Here is a 21,625-nt window from a genome sequence, read left to right on the forward strand (position 1 = left end):
CTTAACAACATTTTTCAAATTAAGAACATTGGACGTTAAGATAATTGGTGAAACAAAACAAACCAAAAGAAATTCCCTTCTTCTGGTTCTTTAAAAGTTAAAGTGTTGCAAAGAAATTAAAATATAATTATTGATATGTTATTCAATCAAGTGTGTCAACAAGGGGGCTTGTACTATGGTTTGTGTTTTTCATTTAAGATGAAACACGCTATGAGTTAAAGTGTTTTAGACATCTGTCCCTTTAATTGGATTAAGATTTATTCTTCTTTCAATGGTGAAACATATTTATTTTTAGGTTGCAAGAGTCTAACAATAATTACATGGAGGGTGAATCAAACTCCTATTTTAAAGGCCAACTGTAAATAGATTAAACATGTCTTGATTATTTAATCTTAAATGGATGATTTGAATGTAGAATTAAAGCAACTGCAGGTGAAACCAAAAAATTGCTCATACAGAAAGCACATGAATGATTTTCAGCTCTAAGAAATACAAGTAAACAGAACAGCATTTCAACAAACAAAGAGTAGAGATAGATTTCCCCTTCTCATCAAACCTGAGCAGAGCAAAGCAAGATCAGCTCTGTCTAGCTTCACGGGGCTCATTGCATCAGGGAATCAAGTTCTCCATACTACAAAACAAAAACAATTATCATCTTCATTGTCACAAAACCGCAGATGAGGCTGACACTTTTGTAAAGATGTAAAATGGCTCAAAAATAATACAAAACAGAGAAAGAAAAATTAAAAAAAAAAAAAAAAAATAACATTGCACATTAACTGTACCTAGAGATGGAGTTTTAAAGGGAACATTAATGTGATTTGGTTAATCACTCATCCTTGAAGTTATATTCCGAATCAAATAATAAATTGTATTAAACTGGTGTTTCCTATTATCCCTGCTGTGTCAGTTAAAAAATGAGAATAAGCTATTTAATGATTGGATTTTGTGTAATAATTTGGAGGCCAAAACCTTTTCTCCTTTCCTCTAATGGATTGGATATATTGGAAAAATCCAAAATAACAAATTGGTACCAAAAGTGTAAATTTAACAATGTCTTTTGGAGTTTTTTACTTCTGAATGAAGCAATAGTAAAAACAAACAAACAGACAAACAAATATCCAAGCCTCCTTATGATCTCAATGCCAGTTGCAAGCTGTAAAGCTTGTGGCCTTTCCCAGATGGCTTTCCGACTCCCAAACACTCTTATCTCCCTCCTTTCATCCTGTGCACTTACAAAAACGTTCTATTCCCACTTCTCTTCCCCTATTTTCTTTGCCACTCAAGTTTTACATTCTATTATCCATCTCAGAGCAAGATATTACTGAATTGAAACATCTCACTCCTATAGATCTTTCTTATTCCTAAACATAGCTTTATCTTTCTCGTCCTTAGTTCATCTCTCAAACCTTCAGTCAACATTCTTTTACTTTCTTTGGCAAATCCACATCCATACATACAACATACATCAAATGGCAGGCGTATATCGCCTCTAGTCTAGTTTTTGTATTATTTCTGTCTTTCCTCTGTCAGTCAGTCGTTTCCCTCTCTGTCTCAGTCAGCAAGCTGACCTTGACTCTTTTTCCTCTCCTCCTCTCTCGTTTTCATAGACACACTTTTTCATTCACACTAGTTCTTTCAGAAAGAACTCCCTATATTATATAATCAATATTAATTTATAATTATTATATTAGTAATTCTTTCCCTTTTAGTACCGACAGCCTATGTGTTATTGGGGGAATTGTGTGGTTTTTTTTTTTAAATGACTGGGATCATCCATCCCTGTTTAATCCACCTGTGTAATTTTCTCTGTTCCTCTTTTCTGGCTTTGTCACGATCCACAGAGTGTTCTATGGCTTTTAAAATGACCGCCTCTATTTTATTACAGCAGGTCGACATTTTATTTTCTTTCAAAAGGGCCAAATGAATCACCTCCTGGAATGTTGCATTAGTAGTCGTCATTTTGTTTGTTTCTTTAACTACTTTTTTCACAATTTTTATCAAATACTGTTGGCAGAACTTAGATGTGGAGGACGCATTGCCATATGCACTTGGTCAGAACAGGAAGCTTCTACTACAGAAATAGTTTCAGTAGCGCCTGTTCTCTGGGTGTTTAACACAACCAAAATACACACTTTTCCACAATCTATTAATATTCTGCCAATATCTATTCCAACCCTCAATACCCTTTCAGAACTGTGACTCAAAACACTCTTTGTGTTCGTAATTACCTTGATGTCACAGGAAACCACCCCACACTTTTCCCCTTTAATCCCAGACTAGGAAATCCCTGATTCCCTTTTTCACTTCATATCTGACTCCGGACACAGATATGAGTGTGGCCCCTGGCCATAGGATCCCAAATCCTTTAAATTATAGTGCGTGCTCCGTGCACCACTTTATCAGTGTTCCATACACTTCTCAATGTGGCTCCTGGCCATAGGATCCCAAATCCTTTAAATTATAGTGCGTGCTCCGTGCACCACTTTATCAGTGTTCCATACACTTCTCAATGTGGCTCCTGGCCATAGGATCCCAAATCCTTTAAATTATAGTGCGTGCTCCATGCACCACTTTATCAGTGTTCCGTACACTTCTCAGTGTGGCCCCTGGCCATAGGATCCCAAATCCTTTCAATAAATGTAAATGGTTTCAAACCATAGGGTCCCAGACCCTTACAATTTCCTTCACTCCACTCTTAATATACTTACATCTCGTATTTCTCTTTGCTCACAGTTAATTTAGTTATTTTTCCAATCACAGCCGTTTTAGTTATAAAAAGGTCGCTGCTCACCTGTTTTATGTTGACCGCGGTCTTTCACTGTGAACAACGAGATCCTCGAGATGTCCTCTTATCGTCAATACGATCTGTCCTTTTTTCCTTCACTGGATCACGTCGGGGTCACCAATTTTGTCGTCGCCAGGCTTTTAAACTTGACCTCGCCTCCGGCGATTGGACAAGCGTGTTTGTTGATCCAGGATTTGAGAAGGAATAATTAGACACTTATACATGAAGTTCTGGAAATTGAACATTTATTGTATTCACTGAAATACTTACAGAGAGTCTCTGGGGTTCTGCCGGACACGTCACCAGGTTCAGTGGATCATGTCGAGAAGAAGCCCCGTTCAATCCTAAGTCCACAGTATATATAATCAGACACAGGGTGGGCACAGAGGCGGTTCTTTTTCTTTGAGGGAATTCATCTGGCCAGTTATTGGCCAGATGTATACTGTTTCCTCAAAGTGCAGTTTTTTGCAAGCACATCACTTTCAACTGACCAGGTGTCCCACCACTGTGGCCTTGGCAAACAGGGAGCCTGCCACAGTGGAGAGACCCAGCAGATAATACTTTTCCGGAGGATTTCATATCTTTTTCTCACCATATTTCATGAAGCACCTTATTGTATTAGTTCTGGCACGTCCTCTCTCTTTTCTGAGCATCCGTGCTTTCATTATTTCAATTCTCAAGATGAATTTCCATCACACACTTTTCTCCGAATTGTATTTTGGGTCAGATTGACATTCAGGTTGACACCTGCTCTTTCTGTGGTCGTGCTCTGGGCCTGACCCTGCGTCTGAGTCAAAAAGATTATACATCATTCTAACTAAAAGTAACTGTTGTAGCATTATTGATTATATGGATTATACAGCTAATATTTGTTCACAGGATATAGGTAAAATATAATCACAAAATACAGAGAAACATAGATATCTCAACAGTGGGCAGGTGGAAAGTACACGTTCATCATTACAATATTCTGACCCTGCAAAATTCCTTTGATTATCACATAGCGACCATTAACATCCCTAACACAGTCAGATACTATAAAAGGTAGGTTTTTCCTAATCAACACTGCTACTCCCCTACTTCTTGTTGTAAAGGATGAGAAAAATACTTGTCCGAATGGCCCTTGTTGCAACTTTAAATGCTCTGTGTCATCAAGATGCGTCTCCTGTAACATAGCAACATCTATATCATCCTTCTTTAGACATGTAATTATTTTTCTCCGCTTAATAGGGCTGTGGACACCCCGTACATTCCAGGTACATATTCGCAGCTTATTCATTATTGGTATTATTCATGTATCATACAAAGCATATTGAGCCAAGAGACCCACCACACACCGGGTAAGAGAAAAGTAAGCAAATAAAGAAAGAAAGAACAAAGAGCTGTACAACAAAACATTCAAAAATAGAAATTTGGCAACGACCCTACTAAACATGTAGGTAAAAACCGTCCTTCTCCTGCCTGCGGCTGAGAGCCGACAGGTACGACATGCGCTTGACACGCGCCTACTCATAGACATAAACACACTACTGTCCGCCAAGAACACGGCGAAGTAGAACATTTCACCTGGTTGATTATAAGCAGTAGGAAAGGAAAGGGGCAAAGTCACACACGCCTGAATTTGGCAGATACTCACATATGACACAGTCCAGACGCAATGTTAAAGAAAGGGATATTCCGGTGGTTACAGAGATTTACGGCAGCGTTTCCACGAAAATCGCAGCTGCCTCCGGCGTGCCAAATCTCCTCACCACACCGTTGACAGACAGCCTCAGCGTGGCGGGGTATAGAAGGGCATACTCCACGTTCTTCCTCCTTAGACAGCCCTTCACCTCGTCAAAAGCCTTGCGTTTCCTGGCCACCGCCGCCGAGTAATCATTGAAGAAGGAAACTCTGATCCGGTCCGCTGGCTGGTTCGGCTCCGCACCAAGGCGCCGGGCTGCAGCCATCACTCGTTGTTTATCAGCGAAGTTGTGAAGTTTCATGATGATGGGTCTGGAGCGCTGGTTAGTGCCCGGCCTCGGTGCTAGGGAGCGGTGCGCGCGGTCCAACTTGATCTTCCCGGATTTAGTTGTGAGATTGAGATAGGAGGGGAGCCATGTCTCCATGAAAGTGACCGGATCCTTTCCTTCCGTGCCTTCGGGCAGCCCAACCAGACGGAGGTTGCATCTTCGGCTGCGGTTCTCCAAATCATCTATGTGATCTGCCATGTCGGTTATTTGTTTCTCGAGTTTTGTCACTTTAGCCTGCAACACGTCCGTTGTGTCTTCCACGCCGGAGATCCGTGTCTCGGCATCACCGACCCGCGTTGCCAAAGCCTGGATCTGAGATGTTTGTTCGCGTATAGCAGCGAGCACAGTGTTAACTTTAACATCCAATGACTTTGTAATGTTGTCAGTTATCTTACTCAAAGCCAGAAGAACACTTGGGTTAACAGCGCTCCCAGGCTCCTCGACCTCGGCAGCGGCATCCACCTCGTTAGCATCTTCGGGTTCATCCGCAGCAGGCTCCATTGCGTCGCTAGCATGCTCCTCAGAAGCAGTATGTTTCTTGGGTTTGGACCGAGGCATTCTCAGAAAATATTCATCCAGGCTCATAATAGACCTACTCCTACGCTCGCTTATAACGTTTCACCAGGTGAACATGTATTTTAGAGGGATATTTCAGTGAACCTCACCGGAGCTCAACAGGCAGGTATTCACACTACGACGCCATCTTGCCAACCCCCAACCTGGAGCAGGTTAGCTGTCATCAGAAGTTACCATGGTGATTTACCTGGTTAAGAAGTGGACGAGCTTCGTAGAACTGAAAAAACTAAACCTGAAGTTAACCTGATAACCACAAATCCTGCTTGGTAGCACAGACCCTGGATCTGTGATACTGACTGTGTTTAGTAACATACTGATGAAAGCAGCGTGGACTGACTCCAACCATCTACTGACCTCAGAGTCTCCAGTCCACAGGTTGGACTCTGCTGTAGATCAAGAAGCTCCTTCACTCCTGAGTCCTGAAGGTCGTTGTAGCTCAGATCCAGTTCTCTCAGATGAGAGGGGTTTGACCTCAGAGCTGAAGCCAGAGAAGAACAGCTGATCTCTGACAGACTGCATCTCTCCAACCTGGATAAAGAAATATATATATATTAGAATGTGTCCTCCTGTTGTTGTGGATCGTCATCATGTCAACACAGACTCTCAACATGCTGCTGACCTCAGTCCAGTCTGTGACCTGAAGATAAATGAAGCTCAGCGCAAGTTCAGGAAGGAAGACTTAAAGGGGAAATATTATGCCCATTTCACCACAGTTGATATGGTTCCTTGGGGTCTTAATGAAATATCTGTAACATTTTTTGGTAAAAATAACACAAGGATCATTTAAAACAGCACCTTTTTACTCTGTCTAAAACAGACCTCCTCAGATCGACCCGTTTTGAGGGCCCCGCCCCCCTCTCACCCTGCCCCCATCTTACCCCACCCCCTTTCACCCCTCTCATCCCTCCCCCTTCCCCCTCTCATGGAGGTGTAGGACATGTGTTTGAATGTGTTCTCACTACAGAATGCATTCAACATCTATAGAGCAGATTATGGGCCTTTATGTCAAAGAGGAATAGAGCAGTAAGTTGTTTTTTTTTATGCATGAGATATCAGTCATTTCTGCAATACAAATATGACTGAGGAATAAAATACATAAATTACTCTTCCCTCTGTATTACTTTGCTAACTGCTCATCTTATACGTGTCAATTGTTGACATGTTACATATCAAACATTAAAAGCACACAACTGTTTCTACACACTTTTGTCAGAAAGATTGCTAGAAAGAATGCCACAGAGCTTTTTAAAAATAGTTATTAAATGTACTGGCTGGGACAGAGGTAATAAATACAAAAAATACCAAGTATAATAAAAACATTGATTACAAAAATACAATTTGTGCCATCAGTAGCCATACTGTAAACAAAGGAACACTTTATATTTGTGTGTCACCTTTTATTCTCTAAATACAACGTGAACTTTGCTCAGCCGTTACAGGTATTTGGCGTACAGAAGCTTTGTGAGCTGGTGTTGAGGCCACCTGGGCCGGAGAATCAGGGTGGTCCTGCCCTCCTGCTCGGTGCTCCAGATACGCAGAGTGTTCCCTGATGCTCAGGGAAGTTATACAGGGTTCAGACCTGCCCTTGATTGAAACTCGACACATAGCTGGCTATAACTTCTTGCTTGTCAGGTTTATCATACTTAGCAGAGAGATCCTCAGGTTTTGAGATCTTCAGCACCTCATTCACATATGGGGCCGGGTCCTGAAAAACCTGGTGAAAGATGAGGTCCAACAGGTTATCCACGTAATCTGTAATACAAATTGGGGGAAAAAGTTGGACATTTTGCACTTTTTTGTATTTATTATTTTCTTTTTATAATTATATTATTCTATTTATCGTGAAGACGATAAATAAATGGTCTTTAAATGGTGAAGACCATTTAGAGACAGCAGTTAATTGATATGTTATTTATGTTTCACATACTGTTTGTACATTATATGGATTTTAAATAGAGCCTGTGAGAATCACGGAAGGCTGCATCTGCTTTCACCGGCTTTGCTGTGCACTCGCCCTTCTTATATATCACATCTGTCCCCCGCCGACACACAGGACAAACCTCAAACAGCTCCAGGAGGCAGTTTTCATAGACAATATATGTGGGTGTCTTATGAACAGGGTTGGAAGATTCCATTCTATTAGAACGACAAAGATTTCACCAAAAGGCTGCAACAGCTAAAAAAGTGTAGGATGGTAATCCATCTGATTATTGAAATGTTTAGATTAAATATTGAGTCACTCACGTCACATCTGCTGACTCAGTGAAGACTGTGATCGAGTCATCAGGATCATAGGTAGCATCCTGTGGCTCTCCGAAGTCCATACTGCAACAACTTGGGTTGTCCTCTTCCTCCTCCAAGCCAGGCCTCTTACAGCTGAGGTCCCAACACCGACATCAGTGCAGCACAGTTTTCTGTGTGCCTATGATAAAACAGACACAGTATCCATGGAGTCACAACAAATGAGATGCTGTTACAACTTTAACACGGAGACACAATCAATGACATGAAGAAGTAACTGAGGGTAAACCAACCTGTACTTTTGTAGTGAGGTCGCAGTGTTTTCATAGAAAGCTGCGTTCCATGTGTGCGCATCTGTGGTGGGTCCGTCTGGCATGCTACGTGATGTAGCCTAGCACCGTGAACAGATGTGCTTGCCTGAACACCAAAAACAGCAATTTTATTCATGTTTGTACTACTGTCATGCATACAAAGATACAAGGACACATTTTCCCTAACTAGGGCTGGTAATGAATAATCGTTCTAGTCCCGCACATTATGACAACAACATCCTCCGGTATCTCGAACGAGCGCCCGTAGCAGCAGCTGTAGCTGGAAGTTAGGTTCGTGAGTGTTGTGCTCTCCACGCTCTCCCCCCCCCCCCTCCGCTCGCGTGTCCTCCCGTTAGTACTGTGCTGGGCTGGAAGTTAGCTACGGCCGACACTCGTAGCAGCTGCTACAAGCATCCGTAGCTAACTTCAAGCTCCAGCAGCTACAACCGGAGCTCGTAGCAGCTGCTACAAGCATCCGTAGCTAACTTCAAGCTACAGCAGCTACAACCGGAGCTCGTAGCAGCTGCTACAAACATCCGTAGCTAACTTCAAGCTCCAGCAGCTACAACCGGAGCTCGTAGCAGCTGCTGCAAACATCCGTAGCTAACTTCAAGCTCCAGCAGCTACAACCGGAGCTCGTAGCAGCTGCTGCAACATCCGTAGCTAACTTCAAGCTCCAGCAGCTACAACCGGAGGTCGTAGCAGCTGCTGCAAACATCCGTAGCTAACTTCAAGCTCCAGCAGCTACAACCGGAGGTCGTAGCAGCTGCTGCAAACATCCGTAGCTAACTTCAAGCTCCAGCAGCTACAACCGGAGCTCGTAGCAGCTGCTACAAGCATCCGTAGCTAACTTCAAGCTCCAGCAGCTACAACCGGAGCTCGTAGCAGCTGCTGCAAACATCCGTAGCTAACTTCAAGCTCCAGCAGCTACAACCGGAGGTCGTAGCAGCTGCTGCAAACATCCGTAGCTAACTTCAAGCTCCAGCAGCTACAACCGGAGCTCGTAGCAGCTGCTACAAGCATCCGTAGCTAACTTCAAGCTCCAGCAGCTACAACCGGAGCTCGTAGCAGCTGCTGCAAACATCCGTAGCTAACTTCAAGCTCCAGCAGCTACAACCGGAGCTCGTAGCAGCTGCTGCAAACATCCGTAGCTAACTTCAAGCTCCAGCAGCTACAACCGGAGCTCGTAGCAGCTGCTGCAAACATCCGTAGCTAACTTCAAGCTCCAGCAGCTACAACCGGAGGTCGTAGCAGCTGCTGCAAACATCCGTAGCTAACTTCAAGCTCCAGCAGCTACAACCGGAGCTCGTAGCAGCTGCTACAAACATCTGTAGCTAACTTCAAGCTCCAGCAGCTACAACCGGAGCTCGTAGCAGCTGCTACAAACATCCGTAGCTAACTTCAAGGTCCAGCAGCTACAACCGGAGCTCGTAGCAGCTGCTACAAACATCCGTAGCTAACTTCAAGGTCCAGCAGCTACAACCGGAGGTCGTAGCAGCTACTACAAACATCCGTAGCTAACTTAAAGCGCCAGCTGCTACAAACATCCGTAGCTAACTTCAAGCTCCAGCAGCTACTACCGACGCTCATAGCAGCTACTACCGGGGCTCGTAGTAGCTACTACGGCCCCTCGAGTGTGTGGGGGGGGGGGAGAGCATGGAGAGCACAACACTCACGAACCTGCCGTGCGTTCACCGTTCACCGTGGACTCGCCAGCCGTCCTCGATTAATGAAAACTCCTGTAAAGTCTCTACCTATCCCCCACCACTACATACTAGCCCCCCACCCCCTCGCACACACGGCACAACATGCTAACGGCAGTAGCCTCCACACAAAATGTCTAAAAGAAGCAAATACCAGAATTATAAAAAAAAAAATACTTACATTTCCCTCGTCTTCAGTGTTGCAACGGAGAGATGGCACCGACCCCTCTTTCAATAACAACCTTTTTAGAGAATCCGGCGTTATATGGGCCCAGGTTGATAAAACAGTCCGATTCAAAGTGGTGGCAGGAACGTTGCCATCATATATGAACTCAATCCATCTCAATCTTGTGTCTTCTGAAGCTGGAGTCCCATGAAGACATGTTTGCAGCCGACCACTGAGCATCTCGGTTTTCGATTTCGATTCATGCTGCTAGTTAGCTTATCCAAGTGTTTCCAAGGCTTGCAAGAATGAAATGGCTGCCGGACACGATAGACTTTCTAAAAAGTGGGTGGGTCCATCTATGGGTGGGTCGAGTGGTAGTGGGGGAGTGCATAGAGCTATGGGGGCATGGGCATGTTGCGACTATGATGTCTATTTCGGTCGTAATTCCATTGGACGCACTCTAGCACACAGTTTCTGAAATAGAGGAACCACAACAAATCGCTGGAGTTGTTTTTTTTCAGAGTTTTTGGGACGGTAGACATGCCAGATACCCAAATTAATGTGTAGAAGCACTACAAAAGTGGAATTTTCATAATATGTCCCCTTTAAACCAGCAGACGATCAGCTGATCGTGGGCGTTCCTAATTTCAGGAGCGCTCAATGGAGGTCCTTACCTGCTCAGTGATCAGCTGATTGTGGGTGTACCTCAATATCAATCAGGTCAGGCGCAGTCTCAGTCAGCCAGTCATTCAGCAGCTGCCAAACTTTAAAAATCCCTTCTCCTCTCTTCCTCAGTCAGCCATCATTCAGCGACTCGTGCAACCCCTCCTCCACCCCATTCTCCTCCAGTCGAGGATATTCACCTCATCCGGATCCCAACCTCAACTGATCATGGATCATGTCAACGGATTGAGGATTATAGCGGCACCCCATCATGGTGGCAGCTGATCACAGACTAAATCGACAAGGCGGCCTGACAATATACACATTGCTCGTAGCATCCATTGCACTTCTGTCCATCCTGGAAGAGGGATCCCTCGCATGCAGCTCTTCCTGAGGTTTCTACTTTTTCCCTGTCAAGGTTTTTGTAGTTTTTCCTTACCCTTGTGAGGGTTGAGGGCAGAGGATGTCACACTCAGCGAGTCCAATAGGACAAAGTAGCATTAAGATGTGCCTTGTAAACATATGTTCAACAGATAAAACCACCACCAGTGTCTAGACCCCGGGGGGTATTCCTGTTCGATGTTCTGCTCCACCCCCTTCTAAACCTGATGACATCTCACAGGGGTCTAAAATGCCAAATAAATATTGGTAAATTGGAAATCAAGTCTCTCCTTATTGAAATATCAGATCAGACCTGTTGGACCATTGTTTCATTCATCAGCTTCTTCTCTGTGTGTTGGTCACTGAGCAGGTTTGTGTAATTAAACACTGTTTAAAGTAGGGATGGCTCCTGACAGTCACTTCCTGTTTGTTTCTATACTTATCAACTGTCCAACGTGTTTCAATAAGAATGTGTCTTATTTTGAAAACCTGAGGAGGACGAGTGCTCGGCCTCAGTCCACATGTTATTTACTGACACTTTCTTAGTGATCAGGAGCAGGTGAGTGCAGGTGAATGGAGTTGATGAGGTGGACGTGAACTGACAGGCTGGGTGAGTGACAGATGACTGAGGGACAGTGAGCAGAGCAGAACTGAGACAATTTAAATAAATAATGACCCTATAAGAAAGAAAGTCTGAAAAGTGAAGAAGGATTTAAGGACCTCAGAGTCTCCAGTCGACAGTTTGGACTCTCCAGTCCAGAACACAGCAGCTTCACTCCTGAGTCCTGCAGGTTGTTGAAGCTCAGATCCAGTTCTCTCAGATGAGAGGGGTTTGACCTCAGAGCTGAAGCCAGAGAAGAACAGCTGATCTCTGACAGACTGCACCTCAACAACCTGGATAAAGAATAAAACTTAACTGTAAATTAAACTGAGTTCATGTGTGAAAATAACAGACACATATTCATGTCAGCACAGACTCATAACATGGAAGATAAATATGAAATCAGACATGTTGGACTAAAAACGAGTCCTGATTCAGTACAAATATATTATTTGGACCCGGTCTCTGTCCTGCAGATCAGTTTAGGAAATCTAGAACTAAACTCAGTGTTTTAACAAGTAGCTGAATATTTAAAATGTCACAGATTAATTAATGAGTGAATTCAAGTTATGAATGAAGAGGATTTATGTTAAACATAATTAAATGAGATAAATTGTGTATAAATGCTGTTTATAGATATGAGATCTACAAAAGTCAGTCAGTGAACTGACCTCAGTCTCCAGTCGACAGGTTGGACTCTGTAGAAAACCACACAGCTCCTTCACTCCTGAGTCCTGCAGGTTGTTGTTACTCAGATAAAGTTCTCTCAGATGAGAGGGGTTTGACCTCAGAGCTGAAGCCAGAGAAAAACAGTTGATCTCTGACAGACTGCAGCTCCACAACCTGGATAAAGAATAAAACTTAACTGTAAATTAAACTGAGTTCATGTGTGAAAATAAAGGACTTTGACTAAACATCACTGTCTCTGTTTTTAGACCTGAAGTCTGAGTCAAGTTGTTCTGGACATTTTCTGGAACTTGTCCTGCAGCCTCCTAATAAAGTTTCTGAGTGAGTCCATGTGAGAATGGAGCAGGTGAATGTCCAGAGGATTCACAGAGAGCGAGTGGACGTGTTGAGGACACAAACACGTTAGACGGACGTGAAACCTGAAGAACACAAATATCTCAGGATGAAGAAGAGGAGCAGGACACGTAGAAGACGAAGACGTCCACTTGGAAACACGAGGAGATTCCAGAGCTTTTGGTTATGAGGGCTGACCCCGGTGTGGATGAGCTGTAAACAACAACACTGATCTTTCCACAGCAGAGTTTATACGCCATGTCCCGCCTCCTGCTGCTCTACAGGCTCCGCCTCCTGCTGCTCCACCTGTTCTTCATTTGTGAAAGTCAAACTCCAGAAAATGTCCAGAAACTATTTTACAGAGTTCATGACTGAAACAACTTGAAAGTCCTCGTGTCCTCGGGGTCCAGTTGTTTGTTATATGTAACTTCACCACTAGATGTCTCTAAATATCTTGCTGGACATGTTCAGGAGTCGTACACGTGGACAAGTGGACTACGTTCACATGTACGACACCTCACTAACTCCTTCACAGTGAACCTGTAACGTAACATAACTTAACATAACCATGGTTATCATGGAGCTATGTGTTTTTGGCTCCGCCCCTCTTCTGAATGTTCCCACATGTTCCTGTTGCTGTGAACGAGTCGGACCCGGACAATCTCCTGCTGCTGCTTCAGCTCCAGAAAATGTCCGACCCACTTGTCAGAACATGTTCCACAGTTGATGTGTGAAAGGGCGAGCAGTTCTATGATCATGTGTTCTTGAAGTGGTGATGATCTGAGCAGCAGTTGGACCAGTTGAAAGTGGTGCAGGGAGCCTGAGGAACACGTGTGTACTGGGCGGGACAGAGATCTAGTGGTGAAAAGATAAAGACATGGACGACCCCGTGTAAGTCCTGAAACCAGAGGAAGGGTTTCATGTTGGAAATGAACCCAAATGGAAGAAACAGGGCTGAAGAACTTGGTCCTAAAAATAAAAGACATCAAATATAATCAACTTGGACTCTGGACCCTGATCCCAGTCCCAGAACACCAACGCAGCACGCTGTCATGTGGTCAGTCCACAGGACCACCGGGACAAGTCCTGGTTAGCTTCCACAGAAACATTACATGTACACATTGTCCAGCATTGGATTGTTTCTCTGTCAGTAAAACTTCAGTCACATTGAGCCTGACTCGGTCCTCAGAGGTCATTCTACAAACATCTCACAGCTCAGTATCAGTGTTCACTGTTAGGACCACATGTTCTGACCTTTGACCTTAAAGCTCCAGTGTAGAAGATTCAGGTGAAAGGATCCATTGTTAGAAACTGAAGAGAAAAGAATCCTAGAGATGTTTTCACTAGTTTCATCTGAATTGTACCAGTTGTTGTTTTCTTTCATTTAGATTGAGACATTTATATACATTATATTTAAATACTGTATATTTACATACTGTATATATTAATACTTCACATTTAAATCATTTGTTTAAATACTTTATATTTAAATACTTTATATGCACATCAGAAGCGGTTCCTCTCTACGGAGGCAGCCATGTTTTTTACAGTAGCCCAGATTGGACAAACTAAACCTTTTGAGTTTCTATGACAACTGAAGCTACCACAAGTTCTCCATCATGTTTGGAGGGGAGGGGATGAGGGGTGTTCAGCTGCAATATGACACTTCACCACTAGATGTCACTACATTCTACACACTGAACCTTTAACATTAAAACATGATGTCTGACCTCAGAGTCTCCAGTCGACAGGTTGGACTCTGTAGAAAACCACACAGCTCCTTCACTCCTGAGTCCTGCAGCCAGTTGTTACTCAGATTCAATTTTCTCAGATGAGAGGGGTTTGACCTCAGAGCTGAAGCCAGAGAAGAACAGCTGATCTCTGACAGACTGCAGTTATTTAACCTGGATAAAGAAATATGAATATTAGAATGTGTCCTCCTGTTGTTGTGGATCGTCATCATTTCAACACAGACTCTCAACATGCTGCTGACCTCAGTCCAGTCTGTGACCTGAAGATAAATATCAGATCAGACATGTTGGACCATTGTTTCATTCATCAGCTTCTTCTCTGTGTGTTGGTCACTGAGCAGGTTTGTGTAATTAAACACTGTTTAAAGTAGGGATGGCTCCTGATGTCACTTCCTGTTTGTTTCAAACTATTAGAAATAAAATCAACCATCTCCTGCCCTCAATTGGCACTAATACCCTCCCAACAACAGAGATCTCAGAAACGGCTGAGAATCCTACCCATTACTTAGACAGCTTCTCTCTGATCACCCGTGATCAGTTTACCAAATTAATCTCAGGTTCTAAACCAACAACCTGTATCTTAGATCCCATTCCTACCAAATTACTTAAAGAAATTCTGCCCCTAATTGATAGTTCGTTACTTAACATCATCAATCTGTCATTATCATCAGGTTATGTACCACAGTCTTTTAAAATAGCTGTCATCAAACCCCTACTCAAAAAACCCACCCTAGACCCAGAGGTTTTAACCAATTACAGACCAATATCTAATCTCCCCTTCGTCTCTAAAATCTTAGAAAAAGTTGTTGCCAATCAGCTGTGTGAGTTTCTCCGGGAAAATAATATATATGAAGACTTTCAATCGGGGTTTAGAGCCAATCACAGTACAGAGACAGCCTTGGCAAAAGTCACTAATGACCTTTTAATAGCCTCAGATCAGGGACTTGTGTCTGTCCTCGTTCTGTTAGATCTCAGTGCAGCATTCGACACAATTGACCATCAAATTTTATTACAAAGACTCAAACAGTTAATTAACATTAATGGAACCGCCCTTAACTGGTTTAAATCGTATTTTTCTGATCGCTCCCAATTTGTGCAAATTAATGATGAGTCATCTGTGCGCACCAAAGTTAACCATGGTGTTCCACAGGGCTCTGTGCTCGGCCCAATTTTATTCTCATTATATATGCTTCCACTAGGAAACATTATCAGGACACACTCGGTAAATTTCCACTGCTATGCGGATGACACCCAGTTATATTTGTCAATAAAACCTGAACAAAGTAATCAATTAACTAAACTTCGAACATGTCTCAAGGACATAAAAACCTGGATGACCCGCAATTTTCTCTTATTAAACTCAGACAAAACAGAGGTTATAATACTTGGCCCCAAACACCTTAGAGATGCATTATCTAATGATATAGCTGCGCTAGACGACATTGCCCTTGCCTCCAATGAAACCGTCAGGAACTTGGGAGTGATCTTTGATCCTGATTTATCCTTTAATTCTCACTTAAAACAAATTTCTAGGACCGCTTTTTTCCACTTACGTAATATTTCCAAAATTAGACATGTCCTTTCCCAAAAAGATGCAGAAAAACTAGTCCACGCCTTTGTTACATCGAGACTGGACTATTGTAATTCATTATTATCTGGCTCCAGCAGTAAGTCGTTAAAGACTCTACAGCTTGTCCAAAATGCTGCAGCACGTGTCCTGACGAGAACAAAGAGAAGAGAGCACATTTCTCCAGTATTAGCGTCGCTACACTGGCTTCCAGTTAAATCTAGAATAGAATTTAAAATTCTCCTCCTCACCTTCAAGGCCCTTAATAATATGGCGCCTTTTTACCTTAAAGAGCTGTTAGTACCTTATAAACCCGCTAGAGCACTCCGCTCCCAGAATTCAAGCCTACTTGTCGTCCCTAAATTCTCTAAAAAAAGAGTAGGAGCCAGAGCTTTTAGCCATCAAGCCCCTCGGCTGTGGAATAATCTACCACTTTCAGTTCGGGAGGCAGATACCATCTTTTCATTTAAGAGTAGACTCAAAACCTTCCTTTTTGATAAAGCTTATAGTTAGAGCTAATTAGTGCGCCAGAACGTTACTTGTTCTATTTTATGACACATGACACACGGAGCTTCTCTTTCCAGCTTCTCCTTCCTCTTCTCCATCCCTATCCCCCTTCCCCGGAATCCCTTTGCTTTATCACCCGCAGATCCAGGGCCTCTGTGGCCGCACCATGGATTGCGGTTTGTGGATCGTACACCGGGGGTCGCGGTGGTGGATCCATTGTGGCGGATTCTGGGCTGATCGTGGTGCTGGTGGCGGACCCTGTGTCGCGTTGGCATTGGGCACGGGCGGTGGACCAGGACCGCGGTGGTGGCTTGTGATGGGTCCTGGTGGGCGGCGGTGGACGGTGACTGAGGACTGGAGTGGCGTCTGGTCTGGATGGTGGATCGTGGTCTAGATGGTTGCTGAGCATGGACTGTGCTTGCAGCGGGACTGCTTGGCATGTCATGTTGGGGTTGTCCTTCGGGATGTCTACCCTCATCAAATGCTGCTAGAGACTTTGATTATTGATGATGTTCTCCTACACGTGGCATCTATTGCACTTCTGTCCGTCCTGGGAGAGGGATCCCTCACATGTGGCTCTCTCTGAGGTTTCTACATATTTTTACCCTATTAAAAGGGTTTTTAGTAGTTTTTCCTTACTCTTGCTGAGGGTTAAGGACAGAGGATGCCACACCCTGTTAAAGCCCTATGAGATGAATTGTAATTTGTGAATATGGGCTATACAAATAAAATTTGATTTGATTTGATTTGATTTATCAACTGTCCAACGTGTTTCAATAAGAATGAGTCTTATTTTGAAAACCTGAGGAGGACGAGGGCTCGGCCTCAGTCCACATGTTATTTACTGACACTTTCTTAGTGATCAGGAGCAGGTGAGTGCAGGTGAATGGAGTTGATGAGGTGGACGTGACTGACAGGCTGGGTGAGTGACAGATGACTGAGGGACAGTGAGCAGAGCAGAACTGAGACAATTTAAATAAATAATGACCCAATAAGAAAGAAAGTCTGAAAAGTGAAGAAGGATTTAAGGACCTCAGAGTCTCCAGTCGACAGTTTGGACTCTCCAGTCCAGAACACAGCAGCTTCACTTCTGAATCCTGCAGCTTGTTTCCACTCAGATCCAGTTCTCTCAGATGTGAGGGGTCTGACTTCAGAGCTGAGGCCACGACTTCACAGTGAGTCTCTCTGAGTTCACAACCAATGAGTCTGTAATTAAAGAAAATATCAAATCTGTGAGAATTAAATCAGAAAACACAACATTCATACAAAACGTGATCATGTGACCCTCACCCTGGTAAATCCCCTCTTTGTTAAAAACTCCTCAAGAGAATCCTTTCAGATTTGGTTCAAGCGTTCATTCAGACTAACAGAGCAACTCATTAGATTCAGTTGGTCAGAGGTCAAAGGTCAGAGGTCACAGAACATGTTCATGGCCTCTTGAACATGATATCTCAAGTCTGTCTTTTGGGGATTTCTTCACATTTTGACTCAAAGAGAAACTGATTAGATTTCAGTGGTCAAAGGTCAAAGGTCACCGTGACCTCATATTATTGTGAAGTCAACATGTCAGGAACCTGGAGGGACGGACACTACACTGGTTGGTGGTGGAGGACAAACGCAGAGTGGGAACTCTGGTTTGACAAGAAAGAAAAATAAACTATATTTCTTGCTTCTTCAGTTTAAAGGAACCGTCAGTGATTCTCATCCAAACACTGATTCAGTGATCGTCTCCTCACTCTGTGCTAGCTGTTTGATCATATATATATATATATTTATATATATTTATTTTCATATATATATAAATATATATACAGTATATACATTACTCTCCCTTGAACCCCACATGTTCGTATGTCTGAACCCTCAAACTCCAGTGATCACATCTGAATGATTTTTCATCATGAGAACAATGAGAAAAATATGTACATTATAAAAATAACTTTATTACACACACACACACACACACACACACACACACACACACACGTTATTGATCATGTCTGGACTCACAGAGCCTTCCTACAGTTCCTCACAGCTGGGATCAGTCTCAGTCGACCCTGGTCTGATGTGTTGAACTTCTCCAGGTCCAACTCATCCAGAACCTCCTCTGACATCTGCAGCATGTAGGCCAGAGCTGAGCAGTTGATCTCAGAGAGTTTCTTCTCTGATCTGTTCTCTGACGTCAGGAACTGTTTCATCTGCTGATGAACTGAGTGGTCGTTCATCTCAGTCAGACAGTGGAAGATGTTGATGCTTCTGTCAGGAGAAATGTCACCACTCTCCATCTTCTTCAGGTTGTTGATGACTCTCTGGATGATCTCTGGATTGTTCTCTGTCCGACCCAGCAGGCCTCCTAAGACTCTCTGGTTGGACTCCAGACTGAGGCCGTGAAGGAAGCGAACAAACAGGTCCAGATGACCATTTTTACTGATGAGGGATTTCTCCATGGTTCTCAGAAGTTGTTGAGTTCTTCTGTGTTCCTCTCGGTGTAACAGTGGAACATGTAGACTGCAGCCAGAAACTCCTGAACGCTCAGATGAACAAAGCAGTAGACTGATTTCTGGAAGATCACACACTCTCTTCTGAAGATCTCAGTACAAACTCCTGAGTACACCGAGGCCTCTGTGACATTAAGACCACACCGCTCCAGGTCTTCTTGGTAGAACATGATGTTTCCTTCCTCCAGATGTTCAAACGCCAGCCCCCCCAGCTTCAGGAGAACGTCCCTGTCAGCCTCCGTCAGCTGCTGTGGAGTCGTCTCATGTCCCTCACCGTACTTGTTGTTCTTCCTCTTTGTCTGAACCAGCAGGAAGTGTGAGTACAGGTCAGTCAGGGTCTTGGGCAGCTCTCCTCTCTGGTCTGTGGTCAACATGTGCTCCAGAACTGTAGCACTGATCCAGCAGAAGACTGGGATTTGACACATGATGTGGAGGCTCCTGGACGTCTTGATGTGTGAGATGATTCTGCTGCACAGCTCTTCATCACTGAATCTCCTCCTGAAGTACTCCTCCTTCTGGGCCTCAGTGAAGCCTCGTACTTCTGTGACCCTGTCAACACATGCAGGAGGGATCTGATTGGCCGCCGCAGGTCTGGAGGTTATCCAGACGAGAGCCGAGGGAAGCAGATTCCCCCGGATGAGGTTTGTCAGCAGCACGTTGACTGATGACCTCTGTGTGACCTCAGACACAAGCTCCCTGTGGTTGAAGTCCAGAGAAGGTCTGCTTTCATCCAGGCCGTCAAAGATGAACAAAGGTTTACAGACAGCGAGCGTCTCTGCAGTGAGCTTCTGTAACGCTGGATGGAAAACATGGAGCAGCGTGAGAAGACTGTGCTGCTGGTCCTTCACCAGGTTCAGCTCCCTGAACGAAAGCACAGCCAGCAGACCCACATCCTGGTTCTCTAAACCCTCTGCCCAGTCCAGAGTGAACTTCTGCACCGAGAAGGTTTTTCCAACGCCAGCGACGCCGTTGGTCAGGACGACTCTGATGCTGCTCTGCTGGTCAGTGGAGGCTTTAAAGATGTCCTGGACCTTGATGGGAGTGTCCTGGAGGATCTTCATCTTGGAAGCCGTCTCAAGCTGCCTCACCTCATGTTGAGTATTAACCTCTTCACTCTGTCCCTCTGTGATGTAGAGCTCAGTGTAGATCCTGTTGAGGAGGGTTCTACTTCCTGTTTCATCACTTCCTTCAGTCACATGTTCACATCTCCTCCTCACACTGAGCTTATGTTCATCTGAAACCTCCTGCAGACCACGATCTGCTGAAAGACAAGAAAGAATGTGAGAGACAGAGAATCTGAGAATCTGCTGATTGTTTTCATCAGATCCAGAAAAACTACAGAAAATAAAAGCTTTTTAACTTTGTGCTTTTCTAACGATGTTAAATGTTGATGCTGTATGAAGGAACAAAATAAAACCACATGTGCTGTTGTCAGAAGTGAAGACATCAGCAGACACATGTACAGTGCTGCTCTGACCGGCTGTCTGACCTCCAGCTCCTGTTCTGGATCTTTGTCCACACTGGGGACAGGAGGAGTCTCCTGAAGAACCAGACTGGTCCCAGTATGAGGTGATGCACTGTCTGCAGAACCAGTGTCCACAGCTGGTGGAGACTGGATCCTTCAGGACGTCCTGACACGAAGCACAGCAGGACGACTGCTCCTCCTCAGAAACATGACTCCTCTTCCTCTCCCTGTGAAGACATGTCCTGATAACTCACATGTCACAGTCACAGGTTGTCATCACTTCTGTCAAGGAGGTTTTGCGTTCACCCAGTATGTTTGTGTGTTGGTTGGTTCGTTAGTGGGATTATAAAAAACAACAGATTACCAGTAAACTTGGTGGAAGGTTGTGGTCTGTGAACCAGATTGGGGGGGGGGGGTCCTCTTTCACAGACATGTTCAGAGGACTGATGTTTACCAGTGTGTGGAATTTGGTGCAGATCCAAATCAAAATGAGTCTCTAGTGGATTTCAAAGTGGTTTCATAAGGAGCGTGTTGGTTCTTGGTGGAGGTCTGAGCTCTTTGAGTGATTCTGAGAGATTAGTCACCAACTTCAAGCTGTGTCCTAATGCAGGGGCCACACTAGAGGAGACTAGATCCTCTTCAGAGCAGGTCACAGTAGAAACAGTCTCTTACTCTGTGGGTGAGGGTCCAGGTTCATTACTGAAGTTTGGAGGATGATTCATGGACCAGTCACTCTTCAGAGACAGACAGCTGGACCCTGGAGACTCTGCTCTCAGTCTGTGGTCCTGACCTCTGCAAACACAAACATGTTTTTATTCAGAACACATCATTCACTGGTTCATTCTGTGAGGATTCAGTTTGGAGCTTCACATGTTTGTAGCAGGTCTCTTACTTTGTGGTTGAGGGTCCAACTTGCTCTGAAGTGTCCTCGTCCATGTTGCACCGGCTGCGTCTCAGTTGCTGTTCAGGCCACGCTGCTCTTCTAGATATTCAAGGTCTGGTCTATTTCCTCTGGTTCTGCGCTCAGTTTACAGCAGAACACAGTGAAATGATCTTTCACACCAGTTTCAATCTTTATCTGTTGAAAACTTCAAAAACACAAATTTTTGCAACCCTTCCTGTAGCCGACCCATTTCAAAATAAAAGCACTCCAGCCTTTCTGTCGACTGAATCTATTCATATTTTTGTTTAAATGTTTTTATTGTTAAACAGGGCTTCATAGTTTGTATTACTGGTATTTATTTGAGTACACAGGACCTCTTATATACAAGGAAATACAGTGATCACATCAGAAACCTCAGGAAGGAGTTAGATGAAACCCTGCAACTAAGAGAAGAGACATTTCATTGAGAACATTATTAAATTATAATATGAA

At 43.9% G+C, this 21,625-nt stretch overlaps 2 protein-coding genes across 4 annotated transcripts in view; both read right to left on the reverse strand.

The window, feature by feature from the left end:
- LOC128450355 (NACHT, LRR and PYD domains-containing protein 12) overlaps positions 1 to 21,625 on the reverse strand; it is a 143,896-nt gene that overhangs the window by 54,664 nt on the left and 67,607 nt on the right. For all 3 annotated transcript variants that reach the window (XR_008339991.1, XM_053433783.1, XM_053433775.1), the window contains exon 10: positions 5,731 to 5,904. Coding sequence is in view for 2 of the 3 variants with exons in the window: in XM_053433783.1 (XP_053289758.1) it covers positions 5,770 to 5,904 (135 nt within the window). In the remaining variant the exon portion in view is untranslated. The remainder of the gene's footprint in view (positions 1 to 5,730; positions 5,905 to 21,625) is intronic.
- Positions 18,279 to 21,276, reverse strand: LOC128450554 (NLR family CARD domain-containing protein 3-like). Its single transcript, XM_053434080.1, is given in 5 exon segments — positions 18,279 to 18,742; positions 18,745 to 20,046; positions 20,275 to 20,477; positions 20,923 to 21,042; positions 21,143 to 21,276. Coding segments are annotated over 5 exon segments (2,118 nt in total). The 5' UTR covers positions 21,187 to 21,276; the 3' UTR covers positions 18,279 to 18,293.

The sequence above is a fragment of the Pleuronectes platessa genome, chromosome 2, assembly GCF_947347685.1.
Source record: "Pleuronectes platessa chromosome 2, fPlePla1.1, whole genome shotgun sequence".
Lineage (NCBI taxonomy): Eukaryota > Metazoa > Chordata > Actinopteri > Pleuronectiformes > Pleuronectidae > Pleuronectes > Pleuronectes platessa.